The sequence below is a fragment of the Phyllostomus discolor genome, chromosome 9 (assembly GCF_004126475.2).
Source record: "Phyllostomus discolor isolate MPI-MPIP mPhyDis1 chromosome 9, mPhyDis1.pri.v3, whole genome shotgun sequence".
Classification (NCBI taxonomy): Eukaryota; Metazoa; Chordata; class Mammalia; order Chiroptera; family Phyllostomidae; genus Phyllostomus; species Phyllostomus discolor.
This window is the reverse complement of record NC_040911.2, coordinates 56,164,124-56,187,384: the sequence shown is the minus strand read 5'-3', so window position 1 is coordinate 56,187,384 and position 23,261 is coordinate 56,164,124. Positions and strand designations below refer to the sequence as shown.

The 23,261-nt window shown below is 44.7% G+C and overlaps 1 protein-coding gene across 1 annotated transcript in view; it reads left to right on the top strand.

Annotated features, from left to right (window-relative positions):
* The window catches only part of MGLL (monoglyceride lipase), a 156,225-nt gene that overhangs the window by 54,798 nt on the left and 78,166 nt on the right, over nt 1–23,261 (top strand). The window contains 1 exon segment of the mRNA XM_028524851.2: nt 10,234–10,340. Coding sequence (XP_028380652.2) covers nt 10,234–10,340 — 107 coding nt within the window.

The following is a 23,261-nucleotide window of genomic DNA, read 5'->3' as shown; positions in this document are numbered from 1 at the left end:
AAGCTCTAGAGATAACCTTGAGAAAACAATGCAACGACTCCTACCCTACCCACAACCAACTAGCAAAGTTTGTTATAGGTGTAAAGAGAACACAGGTATTTTGATAGCTAGGCGCGAGGATGTGAAATGACCCTTGACAGAAGAATTCATCTTGAGTGTCTGAGCAGGGGAGAAACAGTAAGAGTGTGAAATGGAAACAATTTGTAGCTAGAGAGTAAATCAAATTTAAAATGAGAATGTTGCAAGGAAAGAGGAAGGTAAGATGGGCTAAGAGAAGGGAGGGGCAAAATATATGGATTGAAATACACTATAATATAAAATCTAGTGACTTATTATATACAAATTCACTGGACAAGAAATGAATATTATAAAGCTATGCAGGAAATAAGATATTGCAAATCATGAAGGAAACCACAGTGACTTTTGTATAGGTAGTCTCTTGTATTTGCCACTGTTTTTATTTTCTTTCTGGATCTGCCTCTGGTGATCTCAGATATTGACCTCGTCTGACCTTAAGCAGCTTGTTTGATACTTCCAGGGATCTGCTGTCACTGGCTGTCTCTTTCAATTGTTAATATGGTCCCTCTGCACTCAGCAGTCAGGTTTAAGCACCATAGGGTAGGCCGAATTCCTCCTATAGTGGGGGCTATTGTTTCTCCTCAGGTAGCTGCTGTTTGGAGGGGGGTGGACTGCCTGAACAGCTTAGTTGCTGCATATGGGGGTTGGCTCAGCACCAGATCTGGTGGCTACTTTCTCAGTTCTCTCTGCAAAACCTCCATCCCCAGTCTCTCCTCAAGTCTCTCTAGTCCACTTTGCCCAACCTTTGTCAGTGATCTACTGTCTTTGGCTGCCTTCTTCGGTTGTTTTTCTGGTCACTAGGCCTCAGCAGTCAGGCTTAAGCACCAAAGGGCCAGGGTAGAGACCCTTCTAGGGTCAGGACTATTGTTTTCCCTCAGGCTACTGCCTCTCAGAGGGGAGTAGTCTGCCTGAGCACAAAGTCTGGGGAATGACTCAGCACTGGGATCCCGATGTCTGCTATTGCGTTTCTCTCCCCAAGGCTTCTGTCCGCAGTCTCTCCTCAGATGTCTCCAACCTACTCTGCCTCTGCCTTTGCCTGAGCTCCGCACAAGTGGCTGCAAGTGAAAATTTGTGTGTTGGCCCTTTAAACAGCCCTTGCATCTCCAACATCTGTCCCTGGCAAAGAGCAACCTGCTGCTTTTTCTGCTGGTTGTCTTCTGTGTACTTTTTGGGCTCTGGTGTTCTAGGCTGGGACTCTTAGCTTAGGGTTTAGACCCCAATCTTCTTTGGGGGATCCAACCAGCCACTTAATTATCCTGCCAGTGCTGCCACCTGTGGGCACCCAGCCAGCCCTCTCGAGTCTCTACTGCACTCCTTACCAGACCAGTTGTGCTGAAATTGGTTCTGTATGTCCGAAGCTATTTGCTTCTCTCTGGCTGTTGCTCAGTTGTTTCTTTTGGGTGGTTTCTTTACAATTGAGTTGTAATTCCAGATTGGGAGGAGGTCAGTGTGACCTCCATTCACTCCCCTGCCATCTTCTTTTTCTCTTATTTGAGCATTCTTATAACCAGTGTTTTAAACTCTGCATCTGGTAGATTGCTTATCTCCATTTTGTTTAGCTCTTTTATGGAGTTTTGTTTTGTTCTTTCATTTGGGCCATGTTTTTTTGCTTACCCCATTTTGGCTACCTTCCTGTGTTGGGTTCTATGTATTAAGTAGAGCTGCTATATCATCCAGTCTTAGTAGGTGTCCTGTAGGACCCAGTGGCTCAGCCTCCCCAGTCACCAGAGCTGGGCACTCCAGAGGCACCCCCATGTAGGCTGTGTGCATTCTCCTATTGTAGTTGAGCCTTGATTTCTGTTGGCATGTCAGTAGGAAGGATTGACCCCAGGCCAATCAGCTGCAAGGTCTAGCCATGGGAAGGATGGAGGAGCTGCTGTGAAGGGGCACACATAATGAAACAGGATTTGCTTCACTAAGTTGTTGGTGCCTGCTGACTCTGCCCATTGATTATCATTGGTAGAAATGGTTGGGTGGTGCTCTGCCATGGTCCAAAGCTGTCCACCAGATGTACTGGCTTAGCAGCTTCCCAGGAGATGTAGGCCAAGATCAGCTGCCACTCGATCCCTGGTATTCCTGGGCCACCTGGAGTGAACTACAGAGTGACCTACAGATGGCTGCTTTTTGTGCTGGGCTTGAAGGTGGCTGGAAGACCTAAGCTGCAAACTGAGGCTGGCTACCACTAGTGTTGGGCTTGGGCCACTTAGCAAGATGTATGGGACATGCTGAGGCCAGATGCTCTTGTTTGTAGGTTGTGAATCTTTGAGAGATTTTAGGAAACTCTGATGCATAAGCCAAGACAGGCTGTTTGTAGGGAAAAGACACTGGAAGCAGTTTAGAGGGGCCTGCAAGTTGAGTGGGAGCCAGATTTCAGGGAATCATCAGTGTGGGTGAATGGCATTAGCCAGGTTGAAGGAGGCTTGGATGTGGTGCCTGCCTATACTGGCAGTGGGAGGACTCAGCAAAAGAACAATGGCTTCTGCCAGCACTTCTGTCTGGGAGAAAGCTACCCCTTCAGATTTCACCCCAAAGCCAGACAATTCAGTTTCTCCTGTATGTCCCTGGTGCCTTTCAAGCTGCTGCCCTAGTGTTGGAGATCAGAGGGCATAAGATTGAATAAGTGCATGCACAGGTGCTTTAAGAGGAATACCTGGGACTCCAAAAGCCTTCATCTCTCTCAGACACAATCTCTGCTGGTTTTCACAGCCTGAATTATGAGGACTTCTTTACCTGGCACTGGGGGAACTGGTGTCTAGTTGTGACCCTTCGCTGCTCAGTGTGGACCTCCACAACTAAAATATCCCTCCCAATTTCAACCACCACACTTTGGTGTGGGACCAGCACATTTAGCACCTAAGCTCTCCTACCAATCTCGATGTGGCTTCTTCTGTATATCCTTAGATATAGGACTTCTGTTCAGCTAGATTTCAAGCGGTTCTCATTTGTGGTTGATCTGTAGTTTAGTTGTGGTTTTAAAGTGGTCATGGGAGGAGGTGAGTACCACATTTACCTACTCTGCCATCTTGACAGGAAGCTCCTATGACTTTTAAGATAATAAATCTGGCAGTAGGAGTTTGGTGGATGTGGATGATGAGGTGGGCCATGTGCTGCCTGAGTGGAGTACCTTAGAAATAATTGAGAGATAATTGCATATACAGTTTCGAGAGGAGGCAGGCAGATTCCCTTCTACACTCTTCACCCAAGGACATTATAAAAGTCAATAGCATGTGTGCTAATTTCAAACAAGGTTAAAAAAAGTCAGTGGGACTGTCTGGGTCAGATACCCCCATTTTGCCACCAGAGATGCTGCCTAGGGGCAGGAATATTCATTGTGTTCCTCTGACCATTTGTTTCTCCCAACAAATCCTGTTTTCCAAACTTTTCCTAGTAAAATTAGTAGAATGCTTTTTCAGTTGGACACCTAACTCTTCCTTTAATAAAACTTGACATTGCTCAAAAAAGGGCAGGCAGGAAGGAGACTAACATTCTCCACTCAGTGCCAGGCCATGCTAAGCACTTGTTTAATTCTGACAGCCTTGTGAGGGAATCATTGTGATCCTCACTCTATAGATATGCAGGTAGAGGGAGGTGTAGGTGCTAGCCAAGCCCAAAGCCCTGTGGGAAATATGTGGGGGCCCTTTCGTGGAAGTGAGCTCTTTTCCTCCCAACACTGGTCTCCGTCTTTTAAGGTGCTGGTAGGGCTGCTGGACTGTTCCCTGCCTACCTTTCCAGGGATCCCAGCACCATGTGGGTCTATGAATGACCCTCACCATTGGAGGGGTTAGCCAAGCAGAGCAGATGACTTGGAAAGCAGAAGCCTCAACGTTGAGCAACAGAGCCCTTTAGCATATTTTTACATATCTTCCATCATTTCATCCCCAAACCTTAGTGAGTTGGTGCCAGGTGGAGAAATTGAGCCCCATGGAAACCCAGGAACCAGTTCATGGGAAGGCTGGAGCATAAACCCAGGCCTCCAGACTGCAAGTGGACCATCTGTGTCATCAGAGAAAAGGGTTTCAGAGTGTATAGTTGCAATGTGTTCTCTATGCCAGGCAAAGCCCCAAGCATTCCATACACATCTCATTTACTCCATATTGCCCTCTGTGGTTGGTGTTTGGATTATCTCCATCTTGCAGGTGAGAAAACTGAGATCCAGAAAGGTTCATCACTTCAACAATGAATAAGCAATGGAATAAAGGGAAAATTAATTTTTTGGAAGGGAAATTCCCCTTTGTCACACCCGGGCATGAGTAAGCAGGACCTGACTTATAAACACTGAGGAATTCTGCAACATGTTCATCTCAAGGTCTGTGTATACCTTATTGGGAGCTGCTCTGCTTCCCAGGGATGGATGCCAGGCAGGCCATCTGCTCCTGGGCCCAGGCCTCCCTCTCTAATAGTCACTGCCTTCTCCCAGAACAACTGGATCCTAATAGGCCACAGCCATTAAAGGTGGTCCTGCCAAAAGATCTTTGCTAGCCTCTTCTGCAACCTAATTTCTACCACTGTGGATATTGCTGTGTCTGCATAAATGCCTTGTTAATTTCCTGCTGCTATTGTTGACTGAGGTTTCAGAAGGCCAAGGGAGGAAGTGGAGGAGAGTCTGGCCATGTAGCTTCCCTGCTTCTCTGTCCACAGAGCCAGACATGCTTCAAAAAATCAGATTACCCCCATCTCCATACTCCATACCACTTTCTGCTCCATACCACACTCTGTATGAAGGAACTACCACCCCTAGCTCCTTGCTGTCTCCAAGGCACCCACAAACTCTGGCTGCCTCACTTCTCAGAGCTCATCTAAGGCACCTTCTCCTCTCAGAAGCCCCCTGTAGACCTTCATTCTGTGCCTAGGATAGGTGCACCTGTGTTATCCTAGATACAACCCTAAACCCCAATAGCTCTCATCCCTGCCCATGACTGTCCTTTTCTCAGCCTTCAGGTCTCAGCTTGAACTCTTCAAGGCCTTCCCTATCTATTGTGTTCAGTGCCAGTAAGGTCCCCTGTGGTACCCCTATCTTTGTGTTCATGACACTTCTCACAATACACACTTATACATGTATTCTTTGCTCAGTATCTGTCTTTCCTGTGAAACTGTCAGCTATATGAGGGTAGGGACAAGGCTGTTTTTCCATTTCTGTGTCCCTGAGACCTGGCATATGATAAGCTTTGAGTCACTATTTCTGGACAGTCTCAGTCAAAGGGCCATTGTCACTACCATCCTGTGACTGCAGGCTCAGAGTGGCCAGGTGACTTGCCCAGAGGCATGTGTGGTGATGCTGGGAATCAAACCAACCCTCCTGGCATGTGCTCTCTCTTCATGGCTTCCTGACATATGTGGTATTCTTTATTCAACACCTAAGTTTCTTAGTGCTGTGTACTTTCAGAGCATAAATATAATCACGACTGTGAAATCCTAAGTAGTGGCCAGGATCCAGCGTGAATGTGGAAGTTCCATAGAAAGCCTTGATGGAGTATTGCACTTTCTCCAAAGAGACAAGACATGAAGACACAGAGCTCAGAATGTAGCTGGATGTGTCGATGGCAACCAGGAGAGGAGCTCAGAGGGGCTGGAACTGGTCAGTTTTAGACACAGGGTAGAACGATAAGCAGATGGTGGCTCCACCTATAGCACGTGTGAGGGGAGAAAGCCAGGGAGGTCTGACAAGGGGAGGGGGGCATCCTAGCAAGTGGGTGGGACAAATAAATGAAAAATCCTGGTACCAGCGTGCTTCTCAAGACCCCTACCCCAGGGCATAAGCTCCAACCTGGGAGACTGCTGTGGGCAGAGAGATCCAAGCCTAAGGGATCATCCAGACAGTCAACAAATCTTTACTAAGCTATTATTATGCACTAACATTTTTCCCAGCTGAGAATATAGTTGTAAATGAGACCAACAAGACCTCTGCCCTCACAGAACACAGTCTAGTTAGGGGAGGCAAAAGAAAGCATAGCACTGGATAAGTACATTTAGACAGTGACAAGTACTGAAGAAACCAAAGTGGTCAGAAGAGGCCTGAGATTCAAATGATGATCAAAGCCAGCATGCAAAGATGGGGGTGAGAGTGGTCATCTCCAGCAGAAGCCCATTCAGATGGGAAAGGGCTCACCAACCTAGGCTAGAACGGGCTTGGACAGGCTTTCATTGGCCAATGGTGCACACCCCTTTTCAACTCTGAATTCAGTGATGGCATGCTAATGGCTTAAAATCAGTCACAGTGAGAGCATTTATACCATGGAAATTGGCAAAGCTATAAATGAAGATCACTACTTTCCCAGGACATCAAGAAGCCCAAGGCAGGGTGAGGAGGATATATTATCACAAAAGCAGCAGGCTTTGTTCTGTGGCCATGGACAAAGTCTCTGAGGGGTTTCAATCACAGAGGTAACATGACTTGATTTTCACTTTGCCAAACAGATTATACAAAACAAAGACTCATGTCCAAAGAACAGTAAATGTGGGTAGGAGGAAGACTGATTTATCAGAATTGGGGGCCGGGCAAGAACTGAATCCAGTAACTCAGGGGAATCCCCTCTCCCCTGCCCCTTGCAGCAGCAGTAGCATAAGACCAGAATGAGGCCTGTTGTTGCAATGTATGTCTGAAGAGATGCCTAACATGGATCTAGAGGGGAAAGAGGCCTGAGCCTGCAAGTGCTGCTTTGCCTTTGCAGAGAAGAGTGACTGAAGCCTTGGCCACCTGCAATGGGATGGTCATACAGTCTACTTCATTTCCAAAGGGATGGCAGCAGCAAGCTACAGAAGCCTCTTCATCTCTACAGATGGAACCCATGGTTTATCCAGCATGTTCCTCAGGGAGATAAGTGGTTCCAAAGTGGCTGTAAGTCTCCACACCAAAATGGCTACATTCTTGCCACTGGCAAGTTCCTAGTGGCATCTGAGCAGCATTGTCGCCCAAGCTGCACATGGTGAATAAAACAGGTGCCTCTCCACCTCAGCTGCACATGAGAACAGCTGTTGAGCTTTCCCACACCAGGCCAATTAAGCCCAGAGGTTCTTCTGGTGGTGGGACCCAACCTCAGCACTTTTGAAAGCTCTCTGGGTAATTTCGAGGTGTGGCCCAAGTTGAGAACCTCTGGAATAGAAGAATTTCTGTATAGTAAAAGGCCAAGTATTTTTCCACATGTTGCCTAGGAAGTGGACTCTATTTGGCAGGCAATTCCAGGCATGATGACAGTGCCTTGTGCCACTCCTTTGGACACTGAGTGAAACCCCTAAGTTCTCCACTGAGTTGGACCAAAATGCAGTGAGAGGCTAACTATTGAATGACTGGCTTAATCACTTGTCCTTCTGCATTAACTATGGACTAATTTAATACAGCAGCTGCCACAATTCCCAAAGAATTTTAAAGGTCTAAGCTTCCTTTTCTGGAGGTCCAGTCACTTTTGCAGATCAGAGATGATGAGTAGGATCCAGCCATGCTCCTCAGTAGCTGAGAGGAGTCCATCAGTGGACCCCAGAAGTGTCAGGTGGACAGGTATAATCAGGTGGCTAGGCATTACATGGAACAATAAAGAGGGTGTGAAATGTTTCTCTTGTATCTTTAGGTAAAGAGCAGGGAAGACAGATGCCACAGGAAAATGAGGTTAATGCTGGTAGTTCATATTCCACTTAAAGAATAAAGTGTGCAGCATGGTAAACTGAATTAGTGCTGTTCTACCTCTACACAACCTGAAAGAGAGAAGTTATAGAAAGAACACAGGCTTTTGAAAAAAGTGTTTATTCACTTAACACATATTCTCTGGTCCCTGCTCAGTACCACAGACTGGAGTATTGCTCTGGCATTTTGCCTTCCTGGCCTCTTGAGCTGACTTCAAAGTGGAGGAGAGAGCCAAAAATCAAGCAAGCAAATGGTAAATTGTGATGTGCAGTGAGGGTCCAGTGCAGGTCAGAAAGGCCCAAGAGAAGGAGATCACCGTAGGTGGGATGGAGGAGAGGCCCTTCTGAGGTGACATTTTTCCTGAGATCCAGGCATGAGGAATAGCCACGGGAAATCTGGCAGAGAGCACTCTAGGGAGAAGGGGATGTCAAAGCTGGAGGCCTTGAGGTGGAAAGAACTGGGTGCTGCTGAAGAAATGACTGGAAGCCCCTCATGAGGACAGGAAGGTGGGCTGGAGATGTAGCCAGAAGGAGTGATGAGGAAGCAAGGGACAAGATGACTTGTATTCTGAGTCTACTGGTAGCCCATTGAAGACCTGAAACCCAGGTGCTGACATGCTCTGATCTACCTTTTATCAACTTATTTTGTGACTTGGGCAATTCTCTGATTTTCACTCTCAGCTATAAAGAAATAAAGAATGGCATGATTTTGAGGATTATAACTCTTGTAGATGGAGTTAACAGAGGAACTGACACATAGTAAATGCTCAATAAAATGGCAGCTACTGTTCTCCTCCTTCCCTGCCCCTACCTCATTAGCAGAAATTGAATGGGTGTGTATCACAGCAGTCACTCCTTGCTTGAAGGGACTCTAATGTCTCATGAGTCTTATGCTAAACATGAGTCTTGAAAGTTATGTACTTAAGAATCTAAATCCCCTCTCATAATTCCACCACTGCTGGGCTGACACCATCCAGTGTAAAAGCCAGTGTAAGCTATGTGCCATGGACACTATGGTTTGTGTCCTAAAGCACTCATGCCTCATCGAAGGTTTTCCTGGGTGACTGAGACTGCAGCCAAACTCTGCTTCTAGCTCCTGAGGTTTCTTCTGCACGTATCTTAGTTAAAAATACAGCTGTTTATTGTATTTTATTTTTTGCCATTTTTAATTTTAATTGTTGTTCAAGTACAGTTTTCTGCCTTTTACTCCCGTCCCAACCCACCCCCCCAGCCCTCCCCACCTCCCTCCCGTTTCCATCCCCCCCTTTGGTTTTGTCCATGTGTCCTTTATACTTGTTCTTGTAAACCCTTCCCCTTTCCCCATGAAATTCTCTCCCCTCTCCTCTCTGATAGCTGTTTATTTTAAAACCTCATAACCTTTGTCATTTATCCATTCATCCAAACAGCATTTGCAGAGTACCCTCCAATAACTCAAAACTATGCTAGTCACTAAAGAAAAGTGAGAGAGAAGCCTGCATGTCCTCCACCAGTGTTAGAGGAAGGTAAAAAGCAACTGTCACCCATCCTGTAACAGAGGGATTACAGAGGCCCAGAGCAGAGAAGAGACTTAAGACAGCCTCTCAGAAGGTGTAAAATCTTTTTCAGAGGAGAATCTTAAGGATCAGTCTTGAAGCAAGAGGAGGAGTTTGCCAAATTGAGAGAGGGAGGATAATAAAAGTCACACATATAAGGCAAATGCCAGCAGCCTGTAGAAGAATGAATGTGTAAGTACAGTTATTCTACACAAAAATAGAAAGAATTATATGTCAGGACTCTTCTCATTGCAAGTCACAGAAAATCCAATGATGTCAATAACAACAAAAGGCAGGATGAGGGAGAATGCTGGCTTCAGGGCCAGCTGGATTCAGAGCTCAAATACATTTGGGACTTGGTGGCCCTCCTTTACATGGTTCTCCTCTGTTGAGTCAACTCATAGTTCAGTTTGGGCCAGGTGGCTGGGGCCATTCTAGGCCCACAGCCTCCATGGCTAGTATAGTGGGGAAATGAAAATACCTTCTCCTGACCATCTAGGCCAAAGCTCTGGGATCAGCTCTGATTACATCAAGACAGCTTGGCTCGAGTCACATACCTATACCTGAACCAGTCACTATGGCGTGATCATGGAGTATCCTAATTGGCTTAGGGCTGGTCCACCTGGGCAGCTTGGCTAGGGAGGAAACCAGCACCAATTGAGGGCTTGCCACGTGCCAGCATTCTGTCTGGCGTGTTGGTATAAATTAACACCTGCAAGTCTCACTGCCCCTTTCCAGAGGAAGAGACTGTTATTACTATTTTACAGGTAAAGAAATGAAGCTTCACGGATGAGTTCTATCCCTGTGAGTTCACAGTAGAGCCAAGATTGGGACTCCATTCTGTGGAACCCTGAAGCTCAGCACTCTAAGAGTAATCTGCTTTCACCTACAGATGCATTTAGTCTGTATCTGGTCTTTGATTTGTTGCTGATGTCATGAAACTTCAGACTGCTCAAGCTGCAGCCTCAGTGATCTGCTACCTAACCTGGCTCCCCTCTCATACCTACAGAGCCCTCATCTTTGTGTCCCATGGAGCTGGGGAGCACTGTGGTCGCTATGATGAGCTGGCTCAGATGCTAGTGGGCCTGGAGCTGCTGGTGTTCGCCCATGATCATGGTGAGTATCCTCAGGGCCACAGTGAGCAGGGCCCATGATTCTGGTCAGTGCCTGACAGTTTTGGGGTCTAGAAAGGTGTACAGTACATCTTACCTTCATCCTTCTTCTTCCTCACTTATTCTCTTCCAATTCCTGCAATGAAACTGGAAAAGATATTCTCCATGAGATGTTTCTGAGTTAAAAAATATGTAGTTATGTAAACAAAAAGTATGTCTGACCAGCAGTTTCTGTTGAGCTTGGGACCTCCACTGGAAAACCAAAGTGGGAATATGTTTATATAAGAACTTGCCCCAGGCCAAGTAACACTCTCTTACATTTATAGTGAGCTTTCTTTATAAAATGGGCCCTGGTTTTCTTTCAAGGGACTTCAGATGGATGTGGTGCAGTCAACAAAAGGACAATTTAAACTCTCTTTTAACCACAAGAGGTTTACAAAGAATTTCAAAACAGGAGAATAGTAAAAGTCTCAAAAGACCATATGGGTCATGAGAAAACCCAAACACACATGCATGCGCATACACCTGCATATCCATACACTTATACACATACATGTCCTTAGGCTGAATCTTTGATTCTTTGTCATGTAACAAAATCCACAATAACCATAAAAATGTAATATTCATAGACTAAGTCAGTATGCAGTTCCTTAATCATTTCTGTGACATTCTCCATGGCTGAGAAGAGTCCCAGTACACATATTTCTTTGCCTAACAGTCTTTAAAATGAGTTTTCTGTGACTAAACATTGTCATCCTGTACTCCTGTGTGTTATCAGCAGTACATTGTTGGAATCTTTACCCCAGACAGCACAAACATGCCTGGGTCTAAGTCCCCACTGGACTGTGCTATCTTGAAGACCTTGTTTAACTATTGCAAGCCCTCATTTTCTCATCTACAAAATGGGCAAGATAGGTCTATAACCTAATAAGTATTGTTGTGAGATAATGCATGTAGAGGGCCCAGCAGAGTGAGGTACCTTCTTCCCCTTTACTCTGTCTGCTCTGAGATCTCCTCTACCCGACAATGCAGACCAGCTGGTGTGCTGTGTACCCAAAACTCTAGGGTGCACAGCACACCAGCACAAAACTCTAGGGAGGCTCTAAGGCTCTGAGCAGGATCAGCTAAGCTGAGGCTGAGAGTCAGAGGCACTGGCTTCTTGTCTCAGTGTTGCTGCCCAGAGTCAGGTCATCTGTCAGTCCTGCAGAGGCTGCTATGAAGCTAGAATGAAATGATAGATACAAAACTGTTTTACACAGTAAACAGCTACTAACAGTGGTTTTGTTGCTGGTTTCTATAACACAATTAATAGAAACACAGGTTTCTGTAAATCTAATGCTAATTGGATTTTAAGTTGTATTTTTCAGTTATATTACAGAATTTCATTGTTTGGGCAGAAATCTCAAGACACTGTGATTGTGTGAGTCTGGCTCTGTTTCTCAACATACTTGGCAGACTGGCATGCACAGAGAGGCACCCAGTATTTCAACTTTGTCTTCCATTTTCACCTTAGAATTGTTCAGGTTGACCTCATGGGCATGAACAGATTGCCAGAAATGAGAATTATGATTCCTGACATTCATTGAGTGCCAACTGCACACCAGCCTCTGTTCTAGGCATTTTTGTACATTATCTTTAATCTTTCATAACAGTGAATATTAAAACCTCATTTTAGAGGTGAGGATGCCGAATTTGTATAGCCAGGGGACTCCATTGTCATTGCACCAAATCACATACCAGTCGGTGGCAGTTTGACTGTATGCAACAGAAATCTGACAGTAGTAAGTTAACGAATAAAAGATTATTCTTTTCTCATGCTATACAAAGTCTGAAGCAGGTGTGAGAATGCCAAAGTGCCATCAATGCCCAAGCCTCCATCTGCAATTTTGCTCAGTTGTTCTTAGCTTGTGCCTCTCATGCCCAAGGATGCCACTCCTCCTCATCTTCTAAGCAGAAAGGAGACACAGAAGCAACACAGAGGAAGGGGCCAGATTCATATCAGGAAAGCAAATTTTTCTTGGAGCTCTCTGACATATTCCAGCTACATTTCATTTGCTAGCACTGCACAAGATGGCTACCCCTAGCTGCAAATGAGGCAGAAAAAATCTAATTTGTTAACTGCATATTGGCTGATCCAAACAAAACATGGTTCTGTGAATAAAAGAGAAGTAAAGAATGCATATTGCTAGTATCCATCTTGTCCTCTGCCACACTACACAACAAGTTTATTACTTAAGAGAGCATTTCTCAATCATTTCTTTTTTATGTTTTCTGTATTATCTATCCCTGTTCTTTCATGAGGTTTTGATGCAAATGTTATTATTAGCATCATCGGTAAGGAGTGGTTAAAGTTCCTAATTAGCCCTGGGTTAGGTGTTATACAAAAAGAAATGCAAGGACACAGTAACTGATGTGCTCGTGGTAGGTGCTATCTTCACCAGAAAAATTAAGCAGCCTCTATTAAGTGCTCAGTTTTGTTAGAGTATTATCCTGAGTCATAACTATCTCCTCATGGCAGAGGCAGCAAGCTCCTGGCAAAGACTGTCTTATTGTGTGATGTGTTAGCTTCTTTCTTTACCCCCACAACCTTCTAATCTGCTATATGGGTCCCAGAACTGAGCAGACAATAGTGGCATCATCAGTGGTTATTAAAGGAAGGAAGGGAGGGAGGGAGGGAGGGGAGGAGGAAGGAAGGAAGGAAGGAAGGAAGGAAGGAAGGAAGGAAGGAAGGAAGGAAGGAAGGAGTTTATGACCCAAATTAATGAATCAGACCATAAATGTTTCAAATAGCAATAGTAAAGAAAGTATCCATATTAGCAGGGCACTATTGAGTTTTATCCTTGTGAAGAGGATCTAGCAGAGTGGCCACTGGAACTCTGAGTCTGGCGGCCAAGGTTGAGGCAGAGGTAGCAATCAAGTAGAGCTAAAAAGTGATGTGGATGGAGGCTGAGGCAGAGGTGGGATACTAAATCTCAGAGGCACAGGGCTATCCCAATGCCTGGAGGGCTGGCAAGGTGGCTGGGTCTTGTCAGGTGAGTAGGAGCTTGCCAGACGAAGAAAGAATGTAGAGTCACCAATCATCAAGAACTGTGGTTCTCACATTTGCTGCCCATTAAAAAATACTAAGGAGTCTTAAAAATACTGAAGCGTGGGTGCCCTCTCTCCACAGAAACTGATTTCTTGGGGGTTTTTTGTGTAGCTGGAGCATCAAGGTTTTTTAAAATCACCCAAGGCTGAGAACTACCATTACAGTCAAAAGAGGTCATAGGGCAAACAACAATAACAACAACAACAACGACAACAACAACGACAACAACCCAGCCCTGGCTGGTGTGGATCAGTGGATTGAGAGCTTGCCTACAAGTCAAAAGGTTCCCAGTTTGGTTCCCTGTCAGGGCATATACCTGGGTTGTGGGCCAGGTCCCTGGTTGGGGGTGTGTGAGAGACAACTGATCAATATATTTCTCACACATTGCTCTTTCTCTCCCTCTCTTTCTCCCTCCTTTTAAAGAGAGAAAGAAAGAAAGAAAGAAAGAAAGAAAGAAAGAAAGAAAGAAAGAAAGAAAGAAAGAAAGAAAGAAAGAAAGAAAGAAAGAAAGAAAGAAAGAAAAAGAAAGAAAGAAAGAGAGAGAGAAAGAAAGAGAGAGAGAAAGAAAAACAGATACACCAGATTGCATATTTATGTCATGTTCGGGTAGAAATCCTGGCTGGCACAAGAGTTTAGCTAGATCCTCAGGTTTATGAACAGAAACATAGGGGGAGCCCATTCTGGCACAGCTCCAGGCTCTGTAATAACTCCTTTTGGACATTTGGACGTTATGGAGGAATTTAAGCCAGGAAAGATAGGATAGCTGTTGGATGCAGCAAGGGCTACCAGTAGTCTTTTGGAACCATCAGGAAATGGGATCCAGGACAGGGCCCAGCAAGGAAGAGGCGTGGCTCAGCAGAAATGGAGTTGCTGCAGAGACATCTGAACAGGTGGAAACCATAGAGTCTGGGATTTTCTGTGCCACTCTAAATATAGCACAGAGAGAAATGGGGCTCTCTCACCAGCTTGTCCCTCAGTCACAACCTGCTTTTGGTGACTCACTGGAAACCCCTCAGCTTTCCCAGCAACCAGAGCAGCAGTGTGACCAAGAGAGAGGGGTGAAGGAGGCAATGTGGGTGGAGGGAGATGGGACAATGAAGCGTCATCATCCCTGAAACAAGCAAGTCTGGCATGTCATTTAGGCCCCAGGTGACAAGGCTGTTGGCCAGGTCACCCTTCCCAGTAAGCAACCTCCTAATTCTGTGCAGTGGCCCACTTAAAATTACTTTTGCTGGGGCTGGAATGCTCTCTCTTTATTTAAATAGTATAGAAGAATCATTCTCAAATGATTAACAGTGAATTAATTGTTTGCAAATCTTTGAGGGAAAGTGTTAAAGGAAGACTATTTTGTTTTTGTTTGGGGTTATTTTTTTGATGGCTTAAGTGCATTTTATTGGTTTTCTTTTAGTTTGTTTTATTTAAAAACTATCTTGGGGTATGTAAGAAGAGGAAGTTCTGAGGGAATGTTTGTGAGTGGCAGTTACGCCTGAGTAACTTTGGAGGGGGGCTACCCTGTCCAGAGAACAGTATTTAGGAAATTCTGGGGAGAAAGATGATATATGTGTATTTTCTATGCAGGTAGACATGTTTGGGTCAAGGTACTTTGCTGGATCTATCCTAAAATAGACTTCCATCAATTATAATAATATATTTTTGTTTGAAATGTTTCAAAATTATGTTAACAATTTTTCTTATCTTAGTAAATATGAGAGTTAAAATAGTAGAGTGAGTGCCCTTTGATGCTTCACAAGACCTAACCCCGGGTTAGAGTTAGTGAACTCTCTGCAAGTGCCTCAGGCATGCTGAGCTCAGTTGTGCCTCCTCTCTCTTTGAGGTCTCTGCAGTTCCCTTCCTCACCACCTCCCTTCCTGCTTTATTCATAGTTAGGCACAACGTTCAATCTTGGATATAAATGTCTGAAATGAGTTTATTTGGTCAATTGCTTCTTTCTTGAATAAAGCAGAGGCTTCCATGAGCCTCAGTTTACTCATCTAAAAATGAGGATAATAATAAAAGTTACATCATGGTTGTAGGATAAAATGGGAGAAAGAGTATTTCACTCTCCCTGGAAGGCTTGTAGAAACCTTGATGGCTGAGCCCCAGATGGCTGGCTTCTCAGACTGTTGGATTCTATTGGGCAAATTCCAGGAAGAAGGGAGCTAGGGTCACCACAGGTGTTTCTTGTGTAGAGTTTAAATAAGGTGCAGTGTAGATGTAGTCAAAATTGAAAATGTAATATCTGTAATAAGCAGATTTAAAATGTCCTACAGCAGATATTATATGAGAACCTACTAGGTGGGGGGGGGTTGCATTGCGCGTAGGGATATGGAAATGACAGAGACCCAGGTACAGCTTCCAAGAACCCACTACAGTGAAGGGGACAGACAGCTTTAAAAGAACAGTGAGCAGAGGAGCTTATTATAATACCCTGGTGGGAGTGTGCAGGAGGTAAAAGAGAGAGAGGCTGAGTCTCCCTTAGGGAGTGATCATCCAAAAAATCTTCACAGGACATGATACTTGTGACCTTGGACAAATCACTGCTCCTCACTGAGCCTCAGTTTTCCCACTTGAGTCATAGTATCTCCTTGGTAGGATTATATAAATGTGGTAGTTGCTGGGCACATAGGTGTTCAAAAAATATCCATGCTGCACTCCCCTGACACAGACCCACTTCTCTCTTCACTATGCATTTGGCATGATCTTTGAGGCAAGAACTTTCTTTGTCATTTTCCTCAGTTTCTATTTTTTCTGTCGCATGTTGCCCACACTTCCTGTTTTAGTTAATCTGAAAGCAGTGCAGTCCGCAATGGGGCTACTCTTGTCTTGTGTCACTGTCACAGAAGCAGCTTCTATATCAGCATCTGGGGGTTTCCCTCTGATGATGTCTGGAGTAGTCACCACTGTTGAGGTCATTTTTATAAATATTTAGAAAGTGATTGCTGTGAGGATACACCAAGAGTGCTGAGTGAGTCACATGTGAATCAGACACATGATTTACAGGCAAGTTTGTAGTCTGAATCCTGTATAATGAGTTAGTTGTAGGGACTTTGAAAGCCAAATGGATGTTTCCAGAAATCCAGTGCCATCTTTTCTCATCTCAGTGATGGAGTTGCCTGATAATTTGCCATCTGGTTATCTTTCTAAAGGACTTTGAAAGGGTATATGTTCCTTCAAAATTATTTATATAGCTCCTGAAATGGAAATATTTAAGGTTTTCTGGTGAAAAGACAGACATCACTTTTTGTCTCTTGAATAAGCCATTTCTGAAGTGTTTATATAGTTCTTTATGGAGGAGAAAATAAAGTCAAATTACTTATATGTGAAGCTGTGTTAAGAAAGCTTGAATAATTCTGAGGAAGGAAATTCTTCTTAAAAGAGGGTGCTGTTTGTTGTGGTTCAGGAACCTGGATAAGAGTTCCTAATTGTATATCTAATTATAATGTATACATAGGTTATATTTGGAAGTAGAGAAAAACATAGACCTTGGCATCTGAAAGTCCCAGTTAGAGTCAGTTCGATCACCTTCTTTCTATGTGACAGTAGGCAAGTTACCTGCCTCTCTGAACCTCAGTTTTCTCATCTATAGCAAGAGAAGAGTTAAAGTCTCTATCTGGCCCATAAGGTCAGTGGGGGGATTAAGTAAGATAATCCACATAAAGTGCCTGGCTCAGCATAAATACTCCATAAATATTGGCTATGATGAAGTGACTACTTATTAGTCTTAGAAACACACCTAAGTTTGACACTAGTTCTAGTTTCATACTACCTAATGTGTTTTTCAAATTTGAAAATTGGATGTAATATCTCATAGGATATTTATAAGAGTTCTCACATAAGGAGATATTTCTATTTAATTAATATTTATTGTACCCCTGAATGTCCATACAAAAGCTTTTTCAATATTGTTTTGTTTGATTCTCATGATAGCCTTGAAGCAGATACAGTTATTATTACAGATGAGGAGAACTCTTGAACACCCCGGAATGCCTCTTCTTACCCACCAGCACAGCACTAACTGTGGGCCAAGACTCTCCTGGCATTTCCCATCCTTCATCGCATTTATTCTGCACGCAAACCTATAGTGTAGACCAGAAATTTCCAACCTTTTTCATCTCATGGCACACATAAACTAATTACTAAAATTCTGCAGCACACCAAAAAATATATTTCTTGCTGACCTGGCAAAGAAATAGGTATAATTTTGATTCATTTACACTGGACTGCTATTGTGTTGGCTGTTGTTATTTTTTTGTTTGACAATCTAAGGAAAAAGAGGTCAGTACCCTTGATTAAATAAATAGTCATGCATAGCATGTTTTAAAATTTTGTGGCACACCAGTTGAAAATCTCTGGTCTAGATATTTTCATGCCCATTTTCCAGACTAGAAAGCAGAGAAAAGGCACACAGATGAGGTGAGGCAAGCTTAGGTTTCTTCTGTTCCAGCTCTGCAGCCCCAGAGTCCCTGTTTTCTACCTCCCTGCAAAGATGACAAAGACATTCTTCCTCCTGACACTTCCTGGAGCCCAGGTAGTCTGCTGCATGGCCAGAGGTACCTAAAGGAAAGCATGTTCTCCAGTCCTTCTTATGTTATGTCAGAGGCAGTTCTTGTATCTGGGAGAAGAGGGGAGGACAACTGGCCTGGTGGTGGTGTTTAGTCACCTCAACAAACAAGCCTGGGTGCTACCTGGGAGACCTGTGCTGGAATTGGAGATGGAGGTCATCAGCATAGGGCTGGGTAATGCCACAAAGTCCAGGAAAAGCAGGGGGTGCCTACAAGATGGCCAGGAGGGACGAACATTTCAGGAGTGAGAGGAGAAGACTCTTTGTAGCTGAGACTTGAACTGTAATTCAGACATGCCAGGCAGAGTGGGTTGGGAGAAAGGACATCATAGTCCCAAGGAGCAGCTGGGTAAAAGCTTAGAGGCAAGGGCAGTACACAGGCCAAGCTTCCCTGTCATGGGCCAGACACCATGATCCATGGACATGTCTTATACTTGAAAGGTGAGAGTACAGTAGTCCCTTCTTATCCGTGGTTTTACTTTCCAGGGTTTCAATTACCAGCAGTCTGAAAATATTAAATAGAAAATTCCAGAAACAAACAATTGACAAGTTTTAAATTGTGCACCATATGAAATCTTTTGCCATCCCCACCATCCCACCGACTACAGGAATCATCCCTTTTTTAGTTTCTCCACACTGTATACACTCCCTGACCATTAATCACTTAGTAGCTATCTCACAATCAGATCAATTGCTACAGTATCACAGTGCTTGTGTTCAAGTCACCCTTATTTTACTTCATAATGGCCCCAAAGCACAAGAGTAGTGATGCTGGTAATTTGTATATGCCAAAGAGAAACTGCAAATGCTTCCTTTAAGTGAAAAGGTAAGCACAGTATAATATGTTCAGAGAGAGGGAGAAAAAGACCACATTCATATAAATTTTTTACAATGTGCATAATTGTATATTACAGTGTTATAATTATTCTACTTTATTGTTAGTTATTGATGCTAATACTTCACTGTGCCTAATTTATAAATTTAACTTTATTATAGGTATGTAGGTACAGGAAAAAACATAGTACAGTTATATATGGGGTTCAGTACTATCCATGGCTTCAGGAATCCACTGGGAGTCTTGGAATGCATCCCCCATGAATAAGAGTGGACTGCTATACTGGGCTTTGGAGAAGCAGGAGGCTGGGTCACGTGGTAGGAAGAGCACACTGGATTCCCTGCACTATACAGGATGGCTATCATTGGGAAGACACCTTCGGGTTGAGTGGCCACATCCTGGGGCTTGGTGACCAGGTGTGAGCAGGAGTTTGAGGATGACTGTTGAACCATTTGGGGAGGAGGGGCAACGTGCTGCTGCCAGAAGCTTCTCAGACAGCCCAGACCAGGGCTCCAAGGCAGGGTTTTTAGCTGCTGTCCCATGAGTCAGCTCCTGGATTCCTATTATGATCTTTAAGCCCTTTATATTGCAGACAATGGCTGAAGATATCATGAGGCCCTGGAGTGTCAGCTCCCCCTCAAAATACAGCTTTGTGCAGATACTGGACCACCTCTGATGCTAGCTGCTGGCCTGCCCAGGTCCCCATGAGAGGGACCTGCCAGTGCCCACCTAGCCAAACTTGCAATCCCAGCTCCCACTTCAGGCAGCTTTTCCTCACCTTCATACCTCTCATGCTTCTGTCACAACTTTTACTTGCTTGAGGATAGTGCATCTTCCACTGCATACTTTTAGTTATCTGTTTGTGTGTTTGCTTCCCCATCTTAACACTCAGCTCCTTCAGCATCAGAACTAGGTATTATTTTTCCCCTATATCCGTAGCACAGCTGAGATCCTGGTCACTGACTCAGGGAAGGCAGAATGACTGTGAAATAAACAAGCCTGGTAACTGCCTGAGGACAATGTGCCTCTTCGCCTCTCCAGCAGGGGTTTCATCTCTGAGTTTCAGGACAGGAGAGTGATAGTAGGGAGAGAAGGGGTAGGGAGGGGGAAGGAAGGAAGTTTTAAGAGACTCCTCAGATGGCAGGGTCATGGTGGCAGAGCTTAAAACAGAGTAAGAAATTGACATCAGCGAGTATCTAGACTGGGTCAGCAGCAGGACATGTCCAGGTGGGTCTTGTGGCTTGACAGGGGTCCCCATCTGGGTTGGCAGGGTCCATGATTAAGCAGCCTTGGCTGCAACAGGCCTCTGGGAAGCAGAGGGCACAGTCCTGGGTATGACTGTAGGCCTGGTTGAATCAGAGCTAGCCTTGAACTTGAGTTGTCATATCAACATAATGACTGGATGCTGGCCAGGCATTGTTAGTTTCAGTGTGGCTTCATAGTATCAGAAGCATTGGTGCTTTTAGTGGTCATTTTATAACACTCTCAGTTGGTGCTTCAGCAGATGTCCTCGTTGGTGTCTTACAAACTCACTTTGGCAATGATGTGCCCTCTGGAGCCTTTTCTTGTCGGGCACACTGGTTCCTGGACACTGGGACTGCAGGCAGACCTAAGGGTGCACCAACATGTGCCCTGCATTACATTCCATGAGGCTGTCTCCCATGCCACTCATCAGACACCTTCTAAATTTAAACTGCATGCACCTGGCTTAGGTAACAATTACCTTGAATTATTATTTTCTGCCTACAAATATTTACTATTTTCCTAAAGACATTCAGGTCGGGTGGATTAGGCTTCTGTCTCCAGTCAGAATTAGTAACCCACAGACTTTTTCAGCACATGTTGAGACAAAGGGAAGGAAAATAACCTAACATGGCTACCCAGGGTGAGAGGCAGATTTGGTAGCAACTGCCCCGCCTAGGTTTAAATCCCAGTTCCTCCATTCACTGGCTGGCTACAAGACATGACAAGACCCTGACCCTGGAACTTCTGTTTCCTCTCTGTGAGGTGGCAATGTATAATACCTGGATGTTACCATCTGTACAGCCCTTAACACAGGACCTGGCCCAAAAAACATGTCAGCATATGGTGCCTATTCTAATATACATACTCCTAACTGAAGCTAAGATATGAGCATAATTAATATCAAATATTAGTCACCCACAAGCAGGAAGCCACAGTGAACCTACAAGGAAGGCCTGTCTTCTCACTCTAGAGTATGGGGGCAGGTGCTACATTCTAGATTCCACCAAGCATGGCAGGTTTGATCCAGGATTCCAGCCTCCCAAGACTGCCTACATATGTGGCTCCCAGACTTGGAAATTGCTGCTGCCCTTTGGTAAATTAACATTTAAAATAACTCTGTCCCTGGCCAAGTGGCTTAGCTGGTTGGAGTGTCATCCCATACATCAAAAGGTTGCTGGTTCAGTTCCCAATTGGGAGGCAACCAACCAATGTTTCTCTCTTACATCAATGTTTCTCTTTCTCTCTTTCAAATGAATAATTTAAAAAAATCATTGGGTAAGGATTTAAAAAAAATAAAGCACACAAAATAAAATAACTCTGCAGATAGACCAGGAAAAGGAGCTACTCCAATTTTTAAACTGGTAGAGCCAAGCTGGATGCATTTAAACATGTCCCTTGGAGAGGCTATATGACCCTGTGGGGCCCACATAGAATGCTTAGGTTTGCAGTGGGGGGAGGCTGCCTGAAGGAGGAGCATCCTCTGTTTGAGAGCTGGAGCCTTTTTGAAGTCAGAGCTGAAATAGCATGTGGCCAGGAAATGTCTGACCCACAGAGAACTAAAAATAAGTGACTGTGATGCTACAAACTGCCAGGGCAGCAGGAGAATGTGGGAGTGGGCAGTAGGCCAAAGGGGCCCTCCCCAAACTGGAAAAAGGAACCTCTTTATGGCAAACAAGCTGCTTCATAAACCTCTGGTGACAATTTTAAAATGCACATGATACCACTTGGCAATCATAAACCACCAGCTACACTTGCATGACACACACCCTTCCGGAGTGTTGCCATATCCTTTATTAATTTCATTTTTCCAAGCCACTTCCAAGGCAGGTAGAGCAACTGTTGCCTCTGTTTCACAGATGACAGCAGCCAGGAGTGGAGGGCCAATTCTGATACTCCAGTATCAGAATTCCTACTCGCAGTCCTATGAAACTGCTTTCCTAGTGCCTTGATTTCTCATGTATTACTGGTAAAAGGAAAAATTAAAAGGCCATCCTAGGAACCAATACCCAAGCAGAGAAAGCTCTTGTTGGCAAAGCCCTGGGATGCTACATGTATCTAGTGTTTTCCTAAACAATCAAGAATGAAGAGCTCTGTGTTCGAAGGCTGGTTAAGTCCAAGCTGGGCTGCCAGATGCCAAGTCAGTGAAATAAGTGGGCTGGACATGCAGGGACTGAGGCAGTCTGAGTGGCCATTGTGCTGCACCTCTCTGGGCCTCTACTTCCTCATCTGCAAAAAAATGAGACTGACAATACCTCCATCGTGGACTGTTACAGTGAGCAATTTATTGTAACACATGGGTACATGCAGAAAGCACTTGGAATGGGGTATGAAGTCTGTGTGCAGTCTGTTCCAGGCCCTCCCACATGGGTGTGGCTGCCGAAGTAGCCTCCTCTGGAGTACTGTGAGGTCCTGCCCTGATCCTGTAAGCAGAGGTTGGACAGCAGGTGACAATGCCTGCTGGAGACGGAGGAGGAGCCCTGGAGAAACACCTCCTCCCTTGCAGCAGCTCACCCCCATCCTGAGCCAAGCCAGCAAACCCAGCATAGTGGCTCTAACAGGATAGCACCATGGAAGAAGCCAGTGTGCATAGTGAGCTCCAGAAAACAGGGCGGTCTGGTCATCAGCCTCCCTAAGAACTTACTCCCACACTGATCTCTCCCACAGCACAGTCAGCCACAAAACATACCTTGACTATAAGCACCCTCAGAATAGTACCCAAAGCTTACTGATTTCTGCATCCTGCCTGGTACCTAGACATTGTAGCTGCTCAATGGATGTCTGATGAATTCTAAAGTATTTGATTAAAGACGATGATTTCCCTGGATTTTCCCCACTTCAGACTCTTGAATCACGCTTATGTGTGTATAAATTTGGTCTAGAGGAGGGCCCTATTGAAGAAAGTCAAATAATACTTCCCCACCTGGGAAAATCCATCATTTCTGTGCTAGGGATTATTCCCATGTATCACCCCTTGCAATCCTTGCAGCAATGTGATGAGGCAAGGGGTGTGCCCATTGAGGAAATAAGCTCAGAGATGCAGAGTGACTTCCCTGAGGCTACACAGCCATCAGGATGGCAAAGCTCTATTCAAATCCCAACACTCACCTCACTAGCATTTTAATTTTTGGAAAACTGCTTTGAGATAGGGTGCTGTAGGTTCCATCTGACCAGCAATGCCACTCTCAATGTGTGCCTC